Below are 18,948 nucleotides of genomic sequence, written 5' to 3' on the forward strand. Positions count from 1 at the left end.
GCCCGTTAACCCTCTTATCAAGGGCAAAACAATTTAGTCACACCTTGTTAGTCTTTATTCTTGGTATACTGATTTATCGCGTTGAAAACTGGATTTGGTGCAGAATCTAGGCTGGAGAACGCGGCAGATCCTATAGACACGCTTGATTGGCCTCTTTACTACACGAAACACGATATATTACGGCACAAATCAGACACCTAGGGCACCTTGTAAGGCTTAGTCGACCCGATGTCCAAACATCAAACACAGGTCGTTGGTGACTTTACGATTGGCCCTGAAATTGGTCGGGGCTCCTTTGCCAATGTCTACAAGGGCTACGACAACCGGACAAAAGCGCCCGTTGCGGTCAAGTCTGTGTTTAGGAGCCGTCTAAAGAACCAAAAGCTCGTGGAGAATTTGGAGATCGAGATATCCATCCTCAAGAACCTGAAAAACCCTCACATTGTGGCATTATTGGACTGTGTGAAGACAGACCAGTACTTTCATCTATTTATGGAATACTGCTCGCTGGGGGACTTGTCGTACTTTATCCGCCGGAGGGATCAGCTGGTGCAGACCCACCCGCTTATCAGCTCAATTCTGGAGAGGTACCCTTCCCCTCCCAACAGCCACGGTCTGAACAAGGTTCTGGTGGTGAACTTCCTCAAGCAGCTGGCCTCTGCACTGGAGTTTCTCAGGGATCAAAATCTAGTGCACAGAGACATCAAGCCGCAGAACTTATTACTATCGCCGCCGGTGCATTCCAAGGAGGAGTTCAAGAGAAAAGGCTATTCTGGGTTGTGGGAGCTACCCGTCCTGAAAATCGCGGATTTTGGGTTTGCTCGGTTTTTGCCATCAACGTCTATGGCTGAGACCCTGTGTGGCTCGCCATTGTATATGGCTCCTGAAATTTTGCGGTACGAGAAGTACAACGCGAAGGCGGATCTTTGGTCTGTCGGAGCAGTTATCTACGAAATGTCCGTTGGCAAACCGCCTTTCCGAGCATCAAATCACGTGGAATTGCTTAGGAAGATCGAAAAATCAAAAGACGAAATTACTTTCCCCGTATCAGCAGAGGTTCCGGATGATCTTGTGAGGCTCATCTGTGGTCTTCTCAAGGCCAATCCGACGGAGAGAATGGGCTTCCAGGAGTTCTTCAACGATCCGCTGATTGTATATGACGTTCAATGCGCAGACGAGCCTTTGGAGTGCTCGAACGTGGATGAACAGTTGTTCATCAGCGAGTACCTACCTAATCTCAAGACTTCACCTCCTGCAAAACCTGCCCCGGAGACGATAAAGGAAGAGTCGGAGGAAGAAGAGAGAGCCGAAAGGGCCCCTACAGATTCGCTTCTAATTGGTAAGGAGGCCGACCTGAGAATACCTAGACCGATGGAAGGGTCCGGCAAGGACGAGGTGATCAAAAAGCTTATCAACAAGAGCAGTCCGCCTCCGGATACTGTCAAGGACGGACAGATCAAGAAAGGTGCAAGAAGAGACAAGGACGATTTTGTTTACGAAAAGGATTACGTTGTCGTGGAGAAACGCACTGTGGAAGTGAATGCCATTGCCGACGAGCTCGCAAAAGCCGGCGCAGGCGCAGTTGCCATTCCATCGCCTCATTTGGGAACCAACGAACACAGCGCGGCAAATCCATCAGGTCCAACGGAAACGCAGACCCAGCGCCGTTTCTCTCCCTCGAGTCGCACATCTTCAATAGGATCGAACAGAAGGCCTAGCTGGGGTGACCGCAAGATGCCTATATCCATCAGTCCTACCAATGCCTTAACCAAAGCCTTGGGCTACACCTCGAACAGGCTATTTGGACAACAGCAACAACAACCTCAACAAGCACAACAAGCGGCTATTGAATCCGCAATAACCAATGTGACTACAAACCTTCTTGCTACCAAGACACTCAGGCCTTTGAAGCCAAGCCAAGAGACCTCGCTTGAAGACACAGAAGTCATCAATCAGCTGGAGCTTTTGGCTACCATGGCACATGCCATCTCTCTGTTTGCAGAAGTGAAATTCAGCCAACTCATTCCGTTGCCACCATCATCCTCGTCGCCCGGATCTGCCGACTATGACGAGATGTATCAAAACGACGCGTTCCCGCCACAAATGGTGAAGTCGATCAGTAGCGAAGGTGTGGCTTTGTATGTTGAGACTTTGTCTCTTCTGGCCAAAGCTATGTCTATTGCTAGTGACTGGTGGCATCAGAACTCGTCTAAGCCGTCTACCTCTCCAAAACTCAACGACCTGGTTCAGTGGATACGGTCGCGGTTCAACGAGTCGCTTGAAAAGGCTGAGTTTCTACGCTTGAGGCTGGCTGATGCGAATGAGCAGCTCGTCGGCGAGTCTGGCTCAAGCCTGAACAAGCCGGTGGTTGCGGAGAAGCTGATTTTTGATCGAGCCCTGGAGATGAGTCGCACCGCGGCGATGAACGAACTCAAGAACGAGGATCTGCTGGGCTGTGAGCTCAGCTACTCGACAGCGATCTGGATGCTTGAGGCGTTGCTGAGCAACGACGAGGAGCCGGTCACGGGCAACGAGAAGCTCGATGCAGAGGACAAGAAGATCATCGAGCTGTTCATCAACAGCATTGGCAATAGATTGAAGGTTTTGCGGCAGAAGATCGATAAACAGGGAGTAAGAAGTTAGGTTTGGTTTGCATCTTTTGGCTTTATTTTTTTGCATTTTGGAGGCTACATATGGGTTCCTAAGGATATACTATGCTACAATAACGGAACATTTTGAGATTTGGGACGACATTCGATTGGATGGACTAGGTACAGCTGTTGCTTTTGCCTTGCCAAACGGATCGTCACTGGAGGCGAATTTATAGTTTCATGCAATAATGAAATGTTGTACATAAATAATCCATTTTAGGTAAAAGATAAATAATTTATTTTCCATTAAATCCAGTCTGCCAACTTTCTCCATGAACATGCTTGTTCTTCTTGTGCTGGCGTTGCTCGCCAGCGCAGACACCATCTATAACTATCATAACCGAACGGCCTATATACAGCATGATGACTCGCTGATTTTGCTTCCCTTTAATTCCAAGTTCAAAACTGGCCAGACAGTGACGGACCTTTGGAAACTTCCGGCCGACAACTGCAAAGTGATATCTGTCTCCAACAATCTATACGCTTTCTACGAAACCAACACCTCCGATTCGTCTGTTTTAACAGTATCCCAGTTCAACAAGACAACTGAAGAATGGAAAGACTTGGACTTCGAGTCGCCACTAGAGTACCTTTCGGGCAGCGCCTATATGGCGACTCCTGACTCTCCGGGCTCTGTTTATGTGTATGGAGGCTATAACTCGTCGTCTGGTTCAATTTCCGGACGACTGGTGCAAATAGATCTCAACTCCCTGGAAATAGCAGACACGCAGTCTTCACTGGAACCGACCAGTTTCTACGAGTCCTCATCGCTTCTGATCAACGACAACACTCTTGTTCTGGTCGGCGGAAAAACAGGAAGCGGTTGGGTAAGCCTCAAACAGCTGGCGGTGTGGCAGTACGAGTCGTGGGGCTTCAAGAGCGTATCGGTGGATAAATCAGACACCATTAACTCCAGGGCCGGGGCGCTGTTACTGCCTGTATTTTCAAGCAATATGATCACCCAGGAGTATCTCAGCAGCAACTACAGCGACTTCTCGGTCGATTCTGTGCTGATGGTGGGAGGGGGTCTCTCTTCTGGTTCGTACAGCTCGCCGAACTTTGCTAGATTGAACGTGGGGTCTTCTTGGTCATGGACCTCGCTGGACACCACTGTGAGTCTCGCGAACTCAAGAACCAACAATGCCAACAACAGCCAACTAAGCGTGAACGACATAGTGGGCGCCGCAGTGATCTACGACACGCTAGTCGTGGTAAATGGAGGCAGTGCCAATTACAGCCTGACGCTGTACAACACAACGAGTTTCGAGGTGCTCGAGTCGGTCGATTATTCGGGTCTGGCCAAAAAGACATCGGGCAAGTCCAACAAGAGCCTGGTGATCGCGCTGTCGGTGCTGATCCCTGCCCTCGCGGCAACAATCGTCGCCCTGGTGGCAGTTTGGCTCTACAAAAAATACAAGTCACGTGAGGCGGAAAAGCAGAAGGAAAAAGACCTCAAGGATATCATGGAGTTTTACCAGGCTGGAAACTCCTCGTCAACAACGTTTGCCTCGCATGGCGCGGAAAAGGAGAACACGTACTTCGGCAACCACGTCAAGGTCAATAATTACGACGACGGCGATAATCTTTCCATCAGCTCATGGAAACGCAAAAGATGGCAGCTAGAGTCCGAAATGGTCATCCACGACCAGGACACAGACCCCGAGCCAGCCGACAGAAGCCCCGTGTCGCCGCTCAAACGGTCGCTGTCCACGTTTTCGAACTCCCTGGGCCGCTCGCTCAGACGCAGCTTTTCGTACCAGTCCAGTATCCGTACTTTCTTCACAGCAGACACCACGCTAGACGATTCTGGCCACAGCCCAAGGCTCACCAACATTCCTGTTTTGCGGCCCGCAGAGGCATCCAACTCAACGCTCCACCTGATTCCCGAAGACTCCTCTCTCAACTCTTTCAAATTAAAGGCCGTGGCAGACTCGCGCTCAATGACCTCAAACTCCACCATCTACGAACACAGCGAGAGCTCAGGCTCTCCGCCGGCGTCGCCACCGCCAGCAGCACGCACAACGTCGCTGGTGTTTCACAACAGAGTGCCCATCATGGCGATGCCCGGCCGGTCTAAGGATTTCCTGCCTCCTCCTGAGTCGGACCTGGAGAACTTGGACGTGCAAATTCTGGTGAGCTCGAAACGACGTTCCAAACTCAGAGTCACCAACCCGGACCCAGATGGACCGCGGAAACGCACAGCCAGCAACGAACACGACGAAGAACAGTGAATAAATTGACGCTTATTTTTTTTTAGTACACAGAACCAAACGTAGACTCGCGCGATTTCTGGATCAGATACGAGTCCGCAAGAACTAGTGCAGCCATGGCCTCGACGATCGGAATGGCACGAGGAACAACGTTAGGATCGTGTCTTCCGCGAGACTTGAGCACACCATCGTCTCCCTCGTAGCTGGCGGTCTGTTGTTCCTGTGAAATTGTAGCTGGAGGCTTGAAAGCAACGCTGAAATAGATGTTTTCTCCGTTGGAGATGCCACCCTGGATTCCTCCCGAGTTGTTCGTGGCGGTGCCAAGCTTGCCACCTTTCTTCACAAACGGATCGTTGTGCTCAGACCCTCTCATCTTGGTTCCCTCGAAACCAGAGCCGATTTCAAAACCCTTGGTGGCAGGAATCGAAAGCATCGCATGGGCAAGCATGGCCTCCAGCTTGTCGAAAGCCGGCTCTCCAAGGCCAATAGGCACATTTCGTATAACACAGGTCACAATGCCGCCCACGGAATCGTTGCGCTCCTTGCAATCCACGACAAGACGGGTCATTTCGTCGGCTTTTTCAAGAATGGGACAACGAATAGGACCAGACTGGTCGACTCTTTCTCTAGTAATAGTCGACAAAAGCTCCATAAACTCCGGGTTCTGCACAGAACGGTCGATCTGGCACTCTCCAACACCAGAAACAAACGCCACGATCTCAACGTCGTTCACCTGTTTGAGGAACTTCTCAGCAATGGCTCCTGCTGCAACACGGCCAATAGTCTCCCTGGCTGAAGACCTGCCTCCTCCAGACGAGGCCTTCACTCCGTACTTGGAAAGGTACGTGAAATCGGCATGCGAAGGTCTGGGAAAGACATCCATTTCTGTGTAGTCCTTTGGTCTTTGGTCCTCGTTCTTGACAACCATGGCAATGGGGGTTCCGAGCGTTTTGCCAAATTCTGTTCCAGACTGGATCTCGACTCTGTCCTTTTCGTTTCTAGGCGTGGTCAACTTGGATTGGCCAGGCCGTCTTCGAGACAACTGAGGCTGGATGTCGTCCTCAGTGAGACTCATGTTGGGCGGCACGCCGTCCACAATACACCCCACGGAACGACAGTGCGACTCTCCGTAGGTGGTCACTTTGAATAGTGTTCCAAATGAAGACATGACGGCTAAAATCGAAACACTGGAATCTTTTTCAGATCTTGGTACGCCAGAAAAAATTTCGACCAGAACCAGAATTGACTAATTTTTGTTTCGAAATCGTGCATCCTTGCACCAGCCAGTTTCAGATGGTAGCTATCCATTCCCAAACCTTGAACATCTCGCCTCGAACCTCCATCATGTAGGTTTTCACATTGGAGTTGGTCTCTACATGTCTGCTGACCTCGTTCCATACCTTGGCTTTCTGTTTGGGGCTCAGGGATGCGTCTATTAGATAGTAGTCACGAAGCTGGATCTTGCCAATGTAAGGCTGGGGCGACTGGCCTAGTCGATACAGTTCCGCCTGTTTGCGTAGCTTCTCAATGGTTTTCGTTGTGAGGTCGTTTACCAGAATCCGTTTGTTCCTGTATTGGGTGAACTTGACACTGATGTATTTTATCAAGGAAGCAAAAAGCACCAGGGCGAGCAAATGCCATTTAAGACGGACAAACACGTCCATGAACATCCTGATAAGTCTGCATTTGATCGACAGTTTTGACAGCGAATTCGACCGAATGAAGTTTTCTCCAATAACGAGCTCCGGACGCTGTTTAAGCACAGCAAATGTCTTTTCCCACAAATAGTCGAAATCGTCGTCTTTCAAATCAAAGGTCTCGATGATATAGTTTTGCAAGTGTGGTATTGCCATCCCAACCTCGTGGTCTTCGCCTCTACCACACTTGTACTCGGCGTTTCGCCGATTAAGCAGGTCGGTGGCCACTTTGACCATCTTGTCGATTTTTTTCACTTTCACGGAGTCCAGAACGCAGGTCTGATATGTTGGGATCAGCCCAAATAACGACTTTAACGGTTTGTGAATGGTGTAATCGCGATCGCAGTACAATCTCGAATATGGGAAGCATTGTCCGTGCTCGGGACATGGAACGCAGGACAGGGTGAATATGCTTTCAATTTTGTCGAGGTGATGAGAAATCATCGGATGAGCTATTCTGTCGTATTCAAACAACGGACTGTATACTTCAGAGCCACAAAAACCGACTCGTATCCGTTGTTCGCGGTATGACGTAAATGCGTACATCAGACTCAGAGTCAAAAGCCAAGCAGTCACCAGTCTGTAGACGAGATTAGACGGCGGAGGCGCCCCGATCGACTTCAAAGCCTGTTTCGATTTCTCCTCTATCTGTTCTTGGGTGACATCTATCTCATGTTGCAACTGGGTCAGCACCTCCTCGTCATTGGTGCTATCTGGCGATTCTGGCTTTGACGACGTCTTTTGCTCTGATCCATCCAGGGCTATGGGCTTTGTGGGGCCGGAGAGTTTTTCGAGCTGCGCAGCAAAATCCGAAACATCGAGCGAAGGAATTGGTTTTCGCGGGCTGTCGAATACCATCGGCGTCGAAGAGAGTAGAGTAGGTACCACAAATGATTGGTCGTGCTGCGTATCTGCAGGCGGTGGTGATCGAGACGCTTCCTTCTTGGTGTGGATAATCTCAGTACCTTCTTGCTGATTGTCTTCCTTAAACGGCGTCCCGTGCTCGTCTTTGGAGTTTGACTTCTGGTCTATCTTGGGAGTTGATTCCACCTTGACATCGGTCTCTTTCTTCGGAGACACAATGGTTGAGTTATTAGGTGTGGTCGGTGCCGAAGACGAGAACACGCGTTTGTGGTTTGTCTGCTTCTTTAGAATCTTGGAGTACTCTTTGTGCACCGTAGCGTCCGCGTCGTCGTTAGAGTCTTCCAGGCTACGTTTCTGTGGAACACTTTGTCCCACCAGGCTCTTGAGCTTTCCTTTGGCTGGAGGAGCAGTTTTCGTCTGCGGCAAGTTCAAAACGCGCTTGGGCTTGGGAATCTTGGCCAGCGGCTTGGTCACCTTCGGTGGGGGGATTTTCGAGCTGGGAACATGAGAAGTGGTAGGTTTGTGTTTTGGCGGGGAGGACCGTGTGTCCCCCGTTTTCCGCTCGTCCTCTGCCCCAGAGCTTATTTCAGTCTCGTCCTCGCTTCCTTCACTTTGATGCGTCTGCTCTTGTGTTTTCTCCTTCTCAACAGCCCTTGTTTGGGCTTTAAGCAGCTCGATAAGATCTGCCTTACGAGCACTTCTGGGAATGGAGACGCCGCGTTTGTGCAGGATCTTTTTCAGATCGATCACACGCAGTGAATTGAGGTCGAATTCTGGCGTTAGAGCGCGCTGCCGCTATACTTACCCGTCTCACTCGGTGCACTCATAAACAAGACAATAACGTAAATAAATGTATGAATTTTTTGGCTGAATTAGGTAAGCGGGCGGACTCCAAGGGCACAGCCCGGAAGAAGTCGCGCATTTGAATGTTTTTCTGACTCAGGTGGTTATGTAAGCCCGCAGAAAATGGTGTGACGGCAAAAATCGGTACGGACCCATACTATCCATCGGTCGTGGCAGGACCTGCGGGATAGGAGCAATAGTGACCGAAAACGCCTTGAAGCTAAAACAGTCTCCGATGCTCACACGGTCGCGCAAGCCCGCTCCTCTGCGCTGCATCTCGCTGTGCCCGCTCTCCGGTCCCGATCTGAGGTCATGCTCCTTCCCCTCACTTGTCCTATACACAGCTAGCTGTCTTCTTTAATATTCTGCCACCCGTGCGGCTTTCGTGCATACAGGGTGGCATGGTGTAATTTATTTGCTGCACAGGTTGATCCGAAAACCATATAAAAGGTGTAGCAACCACCCGTACAGCCATTGCAAAATGTCTGAATCCCAACTACCTTCTAAAATTCCCTTTGGCCGCTACGTGTTTGAGCGTATCAAGCAAGTCGGAGTGAACACCATTTTCGGTGTTCCTGGTGACTTCAACCTGTCTCTGCTGGACCACATCTACACTGTGGACGGCCTGAGATGGGCCGGTAACGCCAACGAGCTCAATGCGGGCTATTCTGCGGACGGTTACTCCCGTATCAACGGCATGTCCTGTCTGGTGACCACCTTTGGTGTCGGCGACTTATCGGCAGTCAATGCCATTGCGGGCATGATGGCCGAGCACGTTGGATGTCTGCACATTGTCGGCACGCCTTCGCTCTCCAGTATCTCGAACAGACTGCTGCTGCACCACACACTGGGTAACGGCCGGTTCGACATTTTCGAGGAGATGTCCAAGCACATCACCCAGAAGACCTCCAGCATCGACGATATTAGAACGGCACAGGCTGTTCTGGACGACCTGATCGAGACCGCATACACCACCAAGAGACCGGTGTATTTGGGACTGCCTTCGAACTTTGTGGACCAGCTGGTCGACTCCGAGCGGCTCAAGACGCCATTGAAGCTGACCCTTCCTCCAAACGACAAGCTTGCCGAGGACGAGATTGTCGAGAGCATCTTCAACAAGATTGTCGAGGCCAAGGACCCAATTATGCTGGTGGATGCCTGCGCTTCGAGACACGATGTGCAGGACCTTGTGGCGCAATTCGTCGAGGCCACGAAATTCCCCGTCTACACCACGCCTATGGGCAAGTCGGCCTTCAGCGAGGACCATTCCAGATTTGGCGGTGTGTACATCGGAGTTCTGTCGAACCCGGACGTGAAGGAGGCGGTCGAGTCGTCCGACTTGATCCTCAGCGTCGGCGGCCTGCTGTCGGACTTCAACACGGGCTCGTTCTCGTACAACTACCACACCACCAACGTGATCGAGTTCCACTCCGACTTCTGTAAAGTGCGTGCTGCCACGTACGCAGACGTCAAGATGAAGTACGTCTTGGAGAGACTGTGCCGCAAGATCAAGGAGGCCAAACTGGACTACGTGCCACAGCCGCTGCCGGAGTCCGTCCAGGACTACAAGAAGGTGGCCAATATCAAGTCTGGCAAGCTGACTCAGGACTACTTGTGGAAAAAACTCTCCTTTTTCCTGCGCTCTGGCGACGTTCTGGTCACCGAGACAGGCACGTCTTCGTTCGGTGTGACCCAGACGCATTTCCCAGGCAACATCACGGCTATTTCCCAGGTTCTGTGGGGCTCGATCGGTTATTCGCTTCCTTCTGCCACCGGCGCGCAATTCGCGCTCGAGGAGATCGATCCTAACCGCAGATGTATTCTGTTCATTGGTGACGGCTCTTTGCAGCTGACCGTCCAGTCCATCTCGGATATCTGCCGCTGGAATCTCAAGCCATATCTCTTTGTGCTCAACAACAACGGTTACACGATCGAGAAGCTGATTCACGGGCCTAAGGCACAGTACAACATGATCCAGAAATGGGATCACTTCAAGATTCTCGAGCTGTTCCATGACAAAGTCGACTACGAGAACCACCGCGTGTCGACGATCGAGGAGCTGAACGCTCTGTTTGCCGACGAGGCCTTTAACAAAAACGACAAGGTCAGACTGATCGAGATCATGCTCGACGAGATGGACGCACCGGAGAACCTTGTCAAGCAAGCCAAGATCTCGGAGCAGATCAATGCAGCTTAATGATTACAGATTTACATTATGTTTATAGAGTTGACCTAAAACAGGCTTTAAAACAGGCCCTCGATCTGGCCGTCCACAACCTCGACGTTCATGTAGCCCGCGTGCGTGGCGAGTCCCGGGATCGTCATAATCTCGGCCGCGAGAGCGTACAGGTATCCTGCACCGGCACTCAGCCGCACCTCTCTGATCGGAACGGTGAACCCGTGCGGAACACCCTTGAGTTTCGGATCGTGCGACAGCGAGTACTGCGTCTTGGCGATACAGATCGGCAGCCGCCCAAACCCTTGCGCTTCGTACGCGGCAATCTGCTCTCTGGCTAGAGCCGACAGCTCGACGCCGTCGGCGCCGTACATCTGGCGCGCGATCGTGCTCAACTTGTCCTCCACAGACTTGTCCAGCTCGTACAAAAAGTTGCCCGCGTTCGGCTGTTTGGCAGCCTCCACCACGGCCTGCGCTAGCTCCACCGCGCCGGCTCCGCCCTGCGCCCAGTGGTTCGAAGGCACGGCGGCCGTGGCGCCCGCCTTTATGGCCTCCTCCTGGATCGCAGCGATCTCCGCTGCCGTATCCGTGACAAACTGGTTGATGGCCACCACGACCGGCGCGCCGTAGCTCTTTGCGTTGGCGATCTGCTTGGCCAGGTTGGCACAGCCACGGCGCACAAGCTCCACGTTCTCCTGCGTGTACGCCTCGGGCAACGTCTGGCCAGGCTTCACGTCCGGAGCACCGCCGTGCAGCTTGAGAGCGCGCGACGTGGCCACCAGCACCACGACGTTCGGCTTGAGCCCGGACGCGCGGCACTTAATGTTGAAGAACCGCTCACCGCCCATCGTGAAGTCGAACCCGGCTTCCGTCACAACGAAACCCTTGGTGGCGGCGGCAGAACCGGCTGGAGCGCTCATGTGCGACCCCACCAGCTTGAGCGCCAGGCGGTCGGCAATGACCGACGACGCACCGATCGAGATGTTGGCAAACGGCCCTGCGTGCACAAACACAGGTGTGCCCTCCAGCGTCTGCATCAGGTTCGGCTTGACCGCGTCCTTGAGCAGCGCCGTGATGGCCCCCGCGCACCCCACATCCTCCGCCGTGACAGGCTCGCCCGCCCGGCTCGAGCCCACCACCATGCGGCCCACGCGGTCCCTCAGGTCCTCCAGGTCCCGCGACAACGCCAGAATAGCCATGATCTCCGAGGCAACCGTGATGTCGAAGCCCGTCTTGCGCGTGAAACCCTTTTCGGTCGGAGCCTGCCCCACGGTAACCTGTCTGAGGAACCGGTCGTTGACGTCCACCACACGCTTGATCTGGATCGATTCTGGGTCGAGATCAAGTCTCGCAAACCGCGCGGCGTCCGCCTCGCTCAGCTTGTCCGGATCGGTTTCAGTAATTCCCAGTTTTTGCAACCGTTTCAGCATAGATGGAGTGAACTTTCTCTGGCCCTTCTTGACCGGAACAAGTCGCTTGTACAGTGCCTTGTCGCTCTGCGTGCTCTCGTGGAACATCCGCGTGTCGATGGCCGCCGCCAGCAAGTTGTTAGCTGCACCAATTGCGTGGATGTCGCCTGTCAGGTGCATGTTGAACTCATCCATCGGGATCACCTGCGCATAGCCACCACCGGCAGCTCCGCCCTTGACACCAAATGTAGGGCCCATCGATGGCTGTCTAACGTTAGCCACCGCAGGAATGCCCAGGTGAGCGCCCAGAGCCTGTACCAGCCCCATCGTCGTGGTCGACTTGCCCTCGCCCAGCGGAGTGGGGGTGATGCCCGCCACCAGCACGTAGTTGCCATTATCGCGGTCCTCCTTCAGTCGGTCGTACACGGACAGCGAAACCTTGGCCTTGTAGTGACCGAACTGCTCGAGCTCGGACTCTTTGATGCCCAGCTCCTCGGCGACTTCGGTGATGTGCTTTGGCTGCTGCGCCCGCGATATATCAATATCGGACGGCACCGGGTCTAGGCATTTGAGTGGGAGTGGCACACACTCGACAGGGCGCGACTCGCGCTCCATTTGGCGCTTGGCCGCCTGCACCACGTTGTCCACAAGCATGGCGACCGTCATGGGGCCGACTCCGCCAGGGACAGGAGTCAAAAACGAGGCCTTCTCGACACAGGAGTCGTAGTCGACGTCCCCCACAAGTTTGCGCCCACTCTTGGTGCCCGGGGCATCCACGTAGTTGATCCCGACGTCGATGACCACGGCGCCCGGCTTGAGCCAGTCGCCCTTGACGAACTTGGGCTTTCCAAGTGCGGCAACCACAATGTCGGCGTGGCGCACCAGCTCCGGGATGTTGGCCGTGCGGCTGTGGCACATTGTGACCGTGCAATTGGCCTTTTTGAGCAGCGCAGCAACAGGCGTCCCCACGATGTCGGAGCGGCCAATCACGACGGCGTGCTTGCCTGCCAGCTCAATGCCGGTCTGCTCCAGCAGCCTCATGCATCCATTCGGTGTGCACGGCAAAAACAACGGCTCTCCCTCCTTCTTGGCCAGCTCCCCCATATTGTATCTGTCGAACCCGTCCACGTCTTTCTCCGTGGCCACGCTGTTGGTGACCTTGACCTCCGTGATGTGTTTTGGAAGAGGAAGCTGCACCAACACTCCGTGCACTTTGGAGTCCTCGTTCAATTCGCGAATCTTGTTCAGCAGAGTCACCTCTGCGGTGTCCTCTGGCATCTTGATGACGTTGCACTGGATGCCCGACTCTGTTGACGCCTTCAATTTCATTCTCACGTACGCCGACGAATCTGGTCTGTTGCCGACCTGAATGATTGTCAACGACGGCTTGAAGTTCGGGTTGGCCTGTTGTATTTGCGAAATGGCTTTTCTTGCATCTGCACGGATCTCTGAGGCAAGCTTCGTGCCCGAGAGAACCTGGGCGGCCAGGGACCGAACAGAGACGCTGAAGCGTCTGAGTTGCATAGATTTGAACGAGCTTGCTCTGAGCATGGTGTATATAGAGCAAAGACTACTATGCGGATGAGTCAAAAGAATTAATTAAATCAATTTTTCAAGTCAAAAAAAAATTAGTGGAAGCACCTGCAGGAGAACTTAAAAAATATAAACGGCTAAAACGGGGGCAGCACGGTGTAATAGCGTACCGTGGAAGACTGGTAGGGCTCTAGCAAATCCTATAAGCAATGTACAGCCTCAGAAAATCTGAGAATATTCTTGGATTGTCCTATGCAAATTCTCTCAACCTGCCTTTTTTGAGCTTCAGATTTAAATTAGCTTTAAACTTAATTTTTTCAGATCTCGCAACATTTATATTGTCGCACTATATACATCAAACCTTCTTTCCACGCGGCCGGTCCTTCACCTTGTTCTTGTTCACGTGCTTGCCTGTTCTGGTTTTGAATCCGCCCTTCGCAAGAATACCCCACGGAGACATAGGCGGCTTGTTACTCTTCGACTTACCACGGCCTCCTCCGAGAGGGTGGTCCACCTTGTTCATCGCCACTCCTCTTACGGTTGGTCTGATACCCTTGTTTCTATTTCTTCCGGCCTTACCCAGACTCTCATTGTGGTGAGCCGCATTCGACGTCACACCAAGTGTGGCACACGCTTCTAGATTCACGTACCGCTGTTCGCCGCTCTGCAATTGCACCACGGCGCGCTTTTTTCCTGGGTCCTTCGCCACCACGCGAGCATATGTGCCCGCAGCACGGCAGTACTTGGCCGGCCCATTCTTGTGCTCGCCCACGTTGTACACAATGGTGCCCACGGGAATCAGAGATATAGGAAGACAGTTGCCCTTTCTGGAGATCCGCACAGCAAGAATTGCAGGGTCTATCTTACCTCCCATCTCCTGCATGATCCTGTCCGGGATTCCAGAACGGAACGACTCCACCTCGTCGCCTTCTCTGAGCCCCTCGCAAGCGATTATGTACGAGAACTCGCCCGTCTCGTTGTGCTTGATCAGAGCGATGTGTGCCGTCCTGTTCGGGTCGTACTCGATTCTCACCACCGTCTGTGGCCCAGCGGCCTGTCTGTAGTAGTCTATCAGCCGGATCCGGCGCTTGTGGCCACCTCCGCGATGTCTCACAACAATTCGTCCCGTGTTGTTACGTCCGGATCTCGACACCCTTGTCACGGTAAGTGGCTTGTAGGGCTTGCCTTTCCACAAATACGGGTACACCGGCCGTCTCCACCACCTCAAACTCGGCGAAACAGGCTTCATGCGCTTCAGCTGGACTCTTTCCTTGGACAGCTCGAGCTGTCTTCTCGTCATGCTGTCCTGCTTCTCGAGCTCGGTCTGCTCGATGCTTCTCTGGCCGAGAAACACCTGGCTCGCCGGCCTGGCCGCAAAGTGCGGACCAAACCACGGCGCAACCACGGCTCTTCTCGAAACCTGGAATAGAAAAGACATGGATGGGTCTCTTATTTTTTTTCATTTCGATTATTTTGAACGCAAGGCGCATAACCGTCGCGCACAAAGGCACTAATGCCCAACGAATGAAAAAATTCATTCCTCCAAAAACACTCTGTTAATCAGATTCCGAGTCATGTTTGCGTCCCGTCAATTCGTGAGAAGATTGGCATCTGCCGCCCCAATTAAGCCTCCGGTCCAGCTGTTTGGACTAGACGGCACCTACGCCACTGCATTGTTCTCCGCCTCTGCCAAGGACTCCTCTATCGAGAAGACGTTCCAGTCCGTCCAGAAACTCTCCTCCACTATCAGCAAGGACGCCAAGGTCGCTCAAGTGCTGTCGAACCCGGCTCTGTCACTGAATTCCAGAAAGGAGGTTGTCTCTGTCTTGTCCAAGGAGCTGAAATTGGAGCCTGTTGTGTCCAACCTGTTGACCGTGTTGGCCGAGAACAACAGACTGTCCTTATTCGACTCCATTGCCAAGCAATTTAGTGTTCTCAATGACGCGTACAACGGCGTGGTTGAGGCTACCGTTGTCTCTGCGAAGCCATTGGACAGCAAGATTCTTAACAGGCTGACCAAGTCCATCACCAACTCCAAGTACGTTGGTCCAGGCAAAACTCTGAAGATCAAGAACGAAGTTGACCCAGAGATTTTGGGCGGTCTGATTGTTGAGGTGGCCGACAAGTCGGTCGACCTGTCGCTTGCTTCCAAGGTCAACAAGCTCAACAAGGTTTTATCGGAAACTATTTGAGGATATAGCAATGAGATTCTAGATGTACTGTACCGGTAGCTTCAGCGGGTGTGTGTGTGTGTGTGTGGTGGGGTTGCTATGGCAACGATGTTTTTAAGCCAGTTTTCACCCTCCCTCCCCCACCCCCACCCAGCAGACTTTGAATAAATTCGTCTCCATCGGGCCTGTACTTTTTTTTTATGGACGTTGAACAACAACTCAGCCGTCTGAATATCCGCAATTATGAGGACATAACCAGCGACTTTTTTGCCATAACCTCCGCCATCGAGTACGGTTCCATTGTCAAATCGAAGCAATTCAAGCTTCTGGAAGGCACCCACGCTCTGGAGGTGTTAAACCCCAAGCTGGATACTGCGCTGCTGAAGCCTGAAATTTTACATCCAGTCGTCGAGACGCTCGACCAGGCTGCGTGGGTGATGGTACGCCTGCTTGGCAGTGTGTGTGCGTGGCTTGACAACAACTCGCTGAGCGTAAGCGTGTTGAGTTGTTATTTTGTCGAACAGCTTATTCAGCGAAAACCCGTCACTGGCGAGCTTGTGGAGCGGTGCGTGGCACCGTTCGTGAAGGGCGTGATCAGTTTTGTGAGCAGGGTGCTCAAACTCGGTGTTGCAGGCGTCATTTACGAGGAGGAAGACCTCAATACACAGACGATGGATCTTGATTTTTCCGTGTACGACGGCGAAGAAACGGTGCTGGAACTGCAGAAAGCGGTTACGTGGGTGCGCAGCCAGCCAGAGTCTGCATCGCAGCAGCTTTGCGTGGATCTGCTTCTTCTGATCGAGCACAGCCTGCACATTTGCGAAATCACAGAGATCTGCGTCGAGCTGTACGAAAACCGTCCGCAACCGCTGTCTTTCGCCAACGACGCGCTTGAGATCCTGGCGCGACTGGCACAGCCCGAGACCGTCGCTTTTGCCGGCACGCTGCCCCCGGTGGCCTGTTTCTCGGCAAACGTGCAAAAAACGCTCAATAACCGCTCGCCGCCCAAACCGTTGGCCCATTCAAGTTTCCCCAGCTCGCTCGAAAACTTCACAAAGCTATTTACAGACTTCCAGTTCATGCTGAACGTGCTGTCCGTGCGCGACTCTGTGGAGCTGTACGAGTTTCTGAACATCTTTATGTCGCGACGCCAGTTCACAACCGATCCCGATGAGATACTAGGAAACCACGTTGTTGTGCGTGCGCTGATGCAGCTTTTTCTCATCAGAGACGACCGCTCGATCTTGGGGTCGCGCCGGTGGAACATCTCGACGCTTTTGATGGACGTTTTCTCGAAAATCTCGTTGCAAAATTCCAAGCTCCAAAGCAGCACGGACGAGGAGCTCCGTGGGGGCCTGGAAAAACTAGTCACCCAGATAGAGCCGGCGTTTTACAACTTTCTCACGTCCATCTCCCAAAATCCGTCGCGCCAGCGCCAGTTTGTCAATAAGGAGCTGATTATATGGGACTCGATCCAGGTGGAAGCGGAGAATTTCGAGCTCGAGAGCCATACCAAGCTCCAGGACACGTTTGCCAACTCTGAGCTGCCGGTCATGCCGGTCTCGTCCTTTGTTTACTACCTAAAGCTCACCAAGATGGCGGAACTGCTGTTCAAGTCCATAGAACTGTGTCTGTTCAAGGACTGTCGCGAACTACATCTCGGCTATTGGCTGCTTGCAAACCAGCTGGACTACTTGGTGCAGCACCTAAAACGGCTGGTGGACATCAACCAGCTGCGACAGACACAGCTGACGGCGCTCTCCAAGAGAATCAAGAAGGCCAAAGGCGACAAGAAGGCCAGGCTGCGGGAGGAATACGAAACAAAAAAGCAGTCCCTGCCCCAGCTACTTAAAATGCAGCTCTATCTTAATATGCAGCTGACAAAGTACCAGATCCACAAGAGTCTCGCCGAAAACCGCGCCGCCGTGCTGCGGATGCTCGGAAAACAGGGCCTTATGGACCTCCCGAAGCTCTGCAAGGCTTCGGAGGAGACCTTGTACAATCTGCAGTTCAAATCCTTCCAGTCAATAGGAGTCCCCCAACTGCCCTCGTTCAGAGACTACAAGGAGATGATGAAACAGCAGAAATGGCTCTCAAGCCAGCTGTCTGCCGAGGCCAACGCCAGTTACCAGAAAGGCGTCCTGAAACAGAAGTCGGACGAAATAAATGCAAACATCAGCCGTCTGGAGGAGTTGGTAGCAGAACTGCAGTTCCCGGAATTCATCACTGAGCGGCTTATACAGGAAACCAGGCTGCTGAAGAAAGCCAACGTGGCAACTCTGCTGACGTTCAGCCAGACGCTCAAGGTGGCAGACCTGCCAAGATCGCACGTGGCGGTGGTGTTTGAAAAATACAACCACCACCTGTACTATCCGAATATAAAAGTGGCAGCGAAATAAATAGAAAGCAGCACTAAACAACCAGTCGGACGGTGGCTTCGGCATCCGCTAAGGAAGAAGGGATTCTCACCGACATGGAGCGCAGTAGGAGTATGACAGAGCCGAGTTCAACGGCCGTATCCGCCCAACCCTCACCGGAAGTCACGTGACCACACCAGGGCTAGGCCCGCTCGGCTGCCAGTTTTTGAAAAATTCAGGCAAAAAAAATTTACCACACCTTTTAACCATGCCTCCAAAGTTCGACCCTAATGAAGTGAAGTACATCTACCTGAGAGCCGTCGGTGGTGAAGTGGGAGCCTCTTCTGCTCTTGCCCCAAAGATCGGTCCTCTTGGTCTGTCCCCAAAGAAGGTTGGTGAAGACATTGCCAAGGCCACGACCAAGTTCAAGGGTATCAAGGTGACCGTCCAGCTCAAGATCCAGAACAGACAGGCCCAGGCCTCCGTTGTTCCATCTGCCTCCTCGCTGGTCATCACTGCTCTGAAGGAGCCACCTAGAGACAGAAAGAAGGACAAGAACGTCAAGCACTCCGGAAACATTCAGCTCGAGGAGATCTGGGAGATTGCTAGAACCATGAGAGAAAAGTCTTTCGGTAAGACTCTTGCTTCCGTTGCCAAGGAGGTCCTTGGTACTGCCCAGTCTGTGGGATGCAGAGTTGCCGGTAAGAACCCTCACGACATCATTGAGGCCATCGACGCTGGCGAGATTGATGTCCCAGAAAACTGATCAGATATGTACACGGCGGAATATATCATAATACAGAAAGAAGAGTTCATCTATTCAGTTTGCCAACACTCTGGTGCCAAGTGTCTACCATATTTGGTTCCTATTTTGGTGCAAACAAGATCAATCTGTTTCCTACTCACCATGGATGAACAAGGTGATTCCACTGGTCCATTTCAGATCCAGACATAGTAGTTGACGGTAGCTGTATGTAGTATTTTCCCCTGCACGACCTCTGCAGATAGCCTATGTAAACAAGAAAAATAATATTCTC

At 52.5% G+C, this 18,948-nt stretch overlaps 10 protein-coding genes across 10 annotated transcripts; 6 read left to right on the plus strand and 4 right to left on the minus strand.

The window, feature by feature from the left end:
• Positions 1-4: 4 nt before the first annotated feature.
• On the minus strand, positions 5-8,541 carry OGAPODRAFT_93304 (uncharacterized protein; the record flags this gene model as incomplete). Its single annotated transcript, XM_018357314.1, has 2 exons — positions 5-8,217; positions 8,446-8,541. The coding sequence occupies 2 exons, from the start codon at positions 8,539-8,541 to the stop codon at positions 6,151-6,153; spliced, it is 2,163 nt and encodes a 720-aa protein (XP_018211210.1). The 3' UTR covers positions 5-6,150.
• OGAPODRAFT_16044 (uncharacterized protein) lies at positions 81-2,813 on the plus strand. Its single transcript, XM_018354143.1, has one exon. It carries the CDS (start codon positions 229-231, stop codon positions 2,641-2,643), a length of 2,415 nt encoding a protein of 804 aa, XP_018211211.1. The 5' UTR covers positions 81-228; the 3' UTR covers positions 2,644-2,813.
• OGAPODRAFT_12347 (uncharacterized protein) lies at positions 2,924-4,882 on the plus strand (the record flags this gene model as incomplete). The annotated part of the gene is made up of 1 exon (XM_018353319.1): positions 2,924-4,882. The coding sequence occupies one exon, from the start codon at positions 2,924-2,926 to the stop codon at positions 4,880-4,882; it is 1,959 nt and encodes a 652-aa protein (XP_018211212.1).
• Positions 4,905-6,029, minus strand: OGAPODRAFT_48315 (uncharacterized protein; the record flags this gene model as incomplete). Its single annotated transcript, XM_018355580.1, has 1 exon — positions 4,905-6,029. One exon carries the CDS (start codon positions 6,027-6,029, stop codon positions 4,905-4,907), a length of 1,125 nt encoding a protein of 374 aa, XP_018211213.1.
• A 205-nt stretch (positions 8,542-8,746) lies between the features above and the next one.
• OGAPODRAFT_99052 (uncharacterized protein) lies at positions 8,747-10,462 on the plus strand (the record flags this gene model as incomplete). The annotated part of the gene is made up of 1 exon (XM_018358064.1): positions 8,747-10,462. One exon carries the CDS (start codon positions 8,747-8,749, stop codon positions 10,460-10,462), a length of 1,716 nt encoding a protein of 571 aa, XP_018211214.1.
• On the minus strand, positions 8,754-13,464 carry OGAPODRAFT_16045 (uncharacterized protein). Its single transcript, XM_018354144.1, has one exon. The coding sequence runs from the start codon at positions 13,399-13,401 to the stop codon at positions 10,510-10,512; it is 2,892 nt and encodes a 963-aa protein (XP_018211215.1). The 5' UTR covers positions 13,402-13,464; the 3' UTR covers positions 8,754-10,509.
• A 237-nt stretch (positions 13,465-13,701) lies between these two features.
• On the minus strand, positions 13,702-14,881 carry OGAPODRAFT_16046 (uncharacterized protein). Its single transcript, XM_018354145.1, has one exon. It carries the CDS (start codon positions 14,819-14,821, stop codon positions 13,739-13,741), a length of 1,083 nt encoding a protein of 360 aa, XP_018211216.1. The 5' UTR covers positions 14,822-14,881; the 3' UTR covers positions 13,702-13,738.
• A 74-nt stretch (positions 14,882-14,955) lies between these two features.
• Positions 14,956-15,731, plus strand: OGAPODRAFT_16047 (uncharacterized protein; the record flags this gene model as incomplete). Its single annotated transcript, XM_018354146.1, has 1 exon — positions 14,956-15,731. A coding segment is annotated over one exon (620 nt), but the record flags the coding sequence as incomplete, so codon positions are not given.
• Positions 15,732-15,754: 23 nt separating this feature from the next.
• On the plus strand, positions 15,755-18,948 carry OGAPODRAFT_93308 (uncharacterized protein; the record flags this gene model as incomplete). Its single annotated transcript, XM_018357315.1, has 1 exon — positions 15,755-18,948. One exon carries the CDS (start codon positions 15,755-15,757, stop codon positions 17,951-17,953), a length of 2,199 nt encoding a protein of 732 aa, XP_018211218.1. The 3' UTR covers positions 17,954-18,948.
• OGAPODRAFT_23727 (ribosomal protein L12A) lies at positions 18,180-18,677 on the plus strand (the record flags this gene model as incomplete). Its single annotated transcript, XM_018355250.1, has 1 exon — positions 18,180-18,677. One exon carries the CDS (start codon positions 18,180-18,182, stop codon positions 18,675-18,677), a length of 498 nt encoding a protein of 165 aa, XP_018211219.1.

Source organism: Ogataea polymorpha (assembly GCF_001664045.1).
Source record: "Ogataea polymorpha strain NCYC 495 leu1.1 chromosome Unknown OGAPOscaffold_3, whole genome shotgun sequence".
NCBI lineage: Eukaryota > Fungi > Ascomycota > Pichiomycetes > Pichiales > Pichiaceae > Ogataea > Ogataea polymorpha.

What these genes read in the sequence shown, in the direction of transcription:
- OGAPODRAFT_16044 (XM_018354143.1), top strand. Translation starts at nt 229, where the DNA reads ATGTCCAAACATCAAACACAGGTCGTTGGTGACTTTACGATTGGCCCT.
- OGAPODRAFT_16045 (XM_018354144.1), bottom strand. Translation starts at nt 13,401, where the DNA reads ATGCTCAGAGCAAGCTCGTTCAAATCTATGCAACTCAGACGCTTCAGC.
- OGAPODRAFT_16046 (XM_018354145.1), bottom strand. Translation starts at nt 14,821, where the DNA reads ATGTCTTTTCTATTCCAGGTTTCGAGAAGAGCCGTGGTTGCGCCGTGG.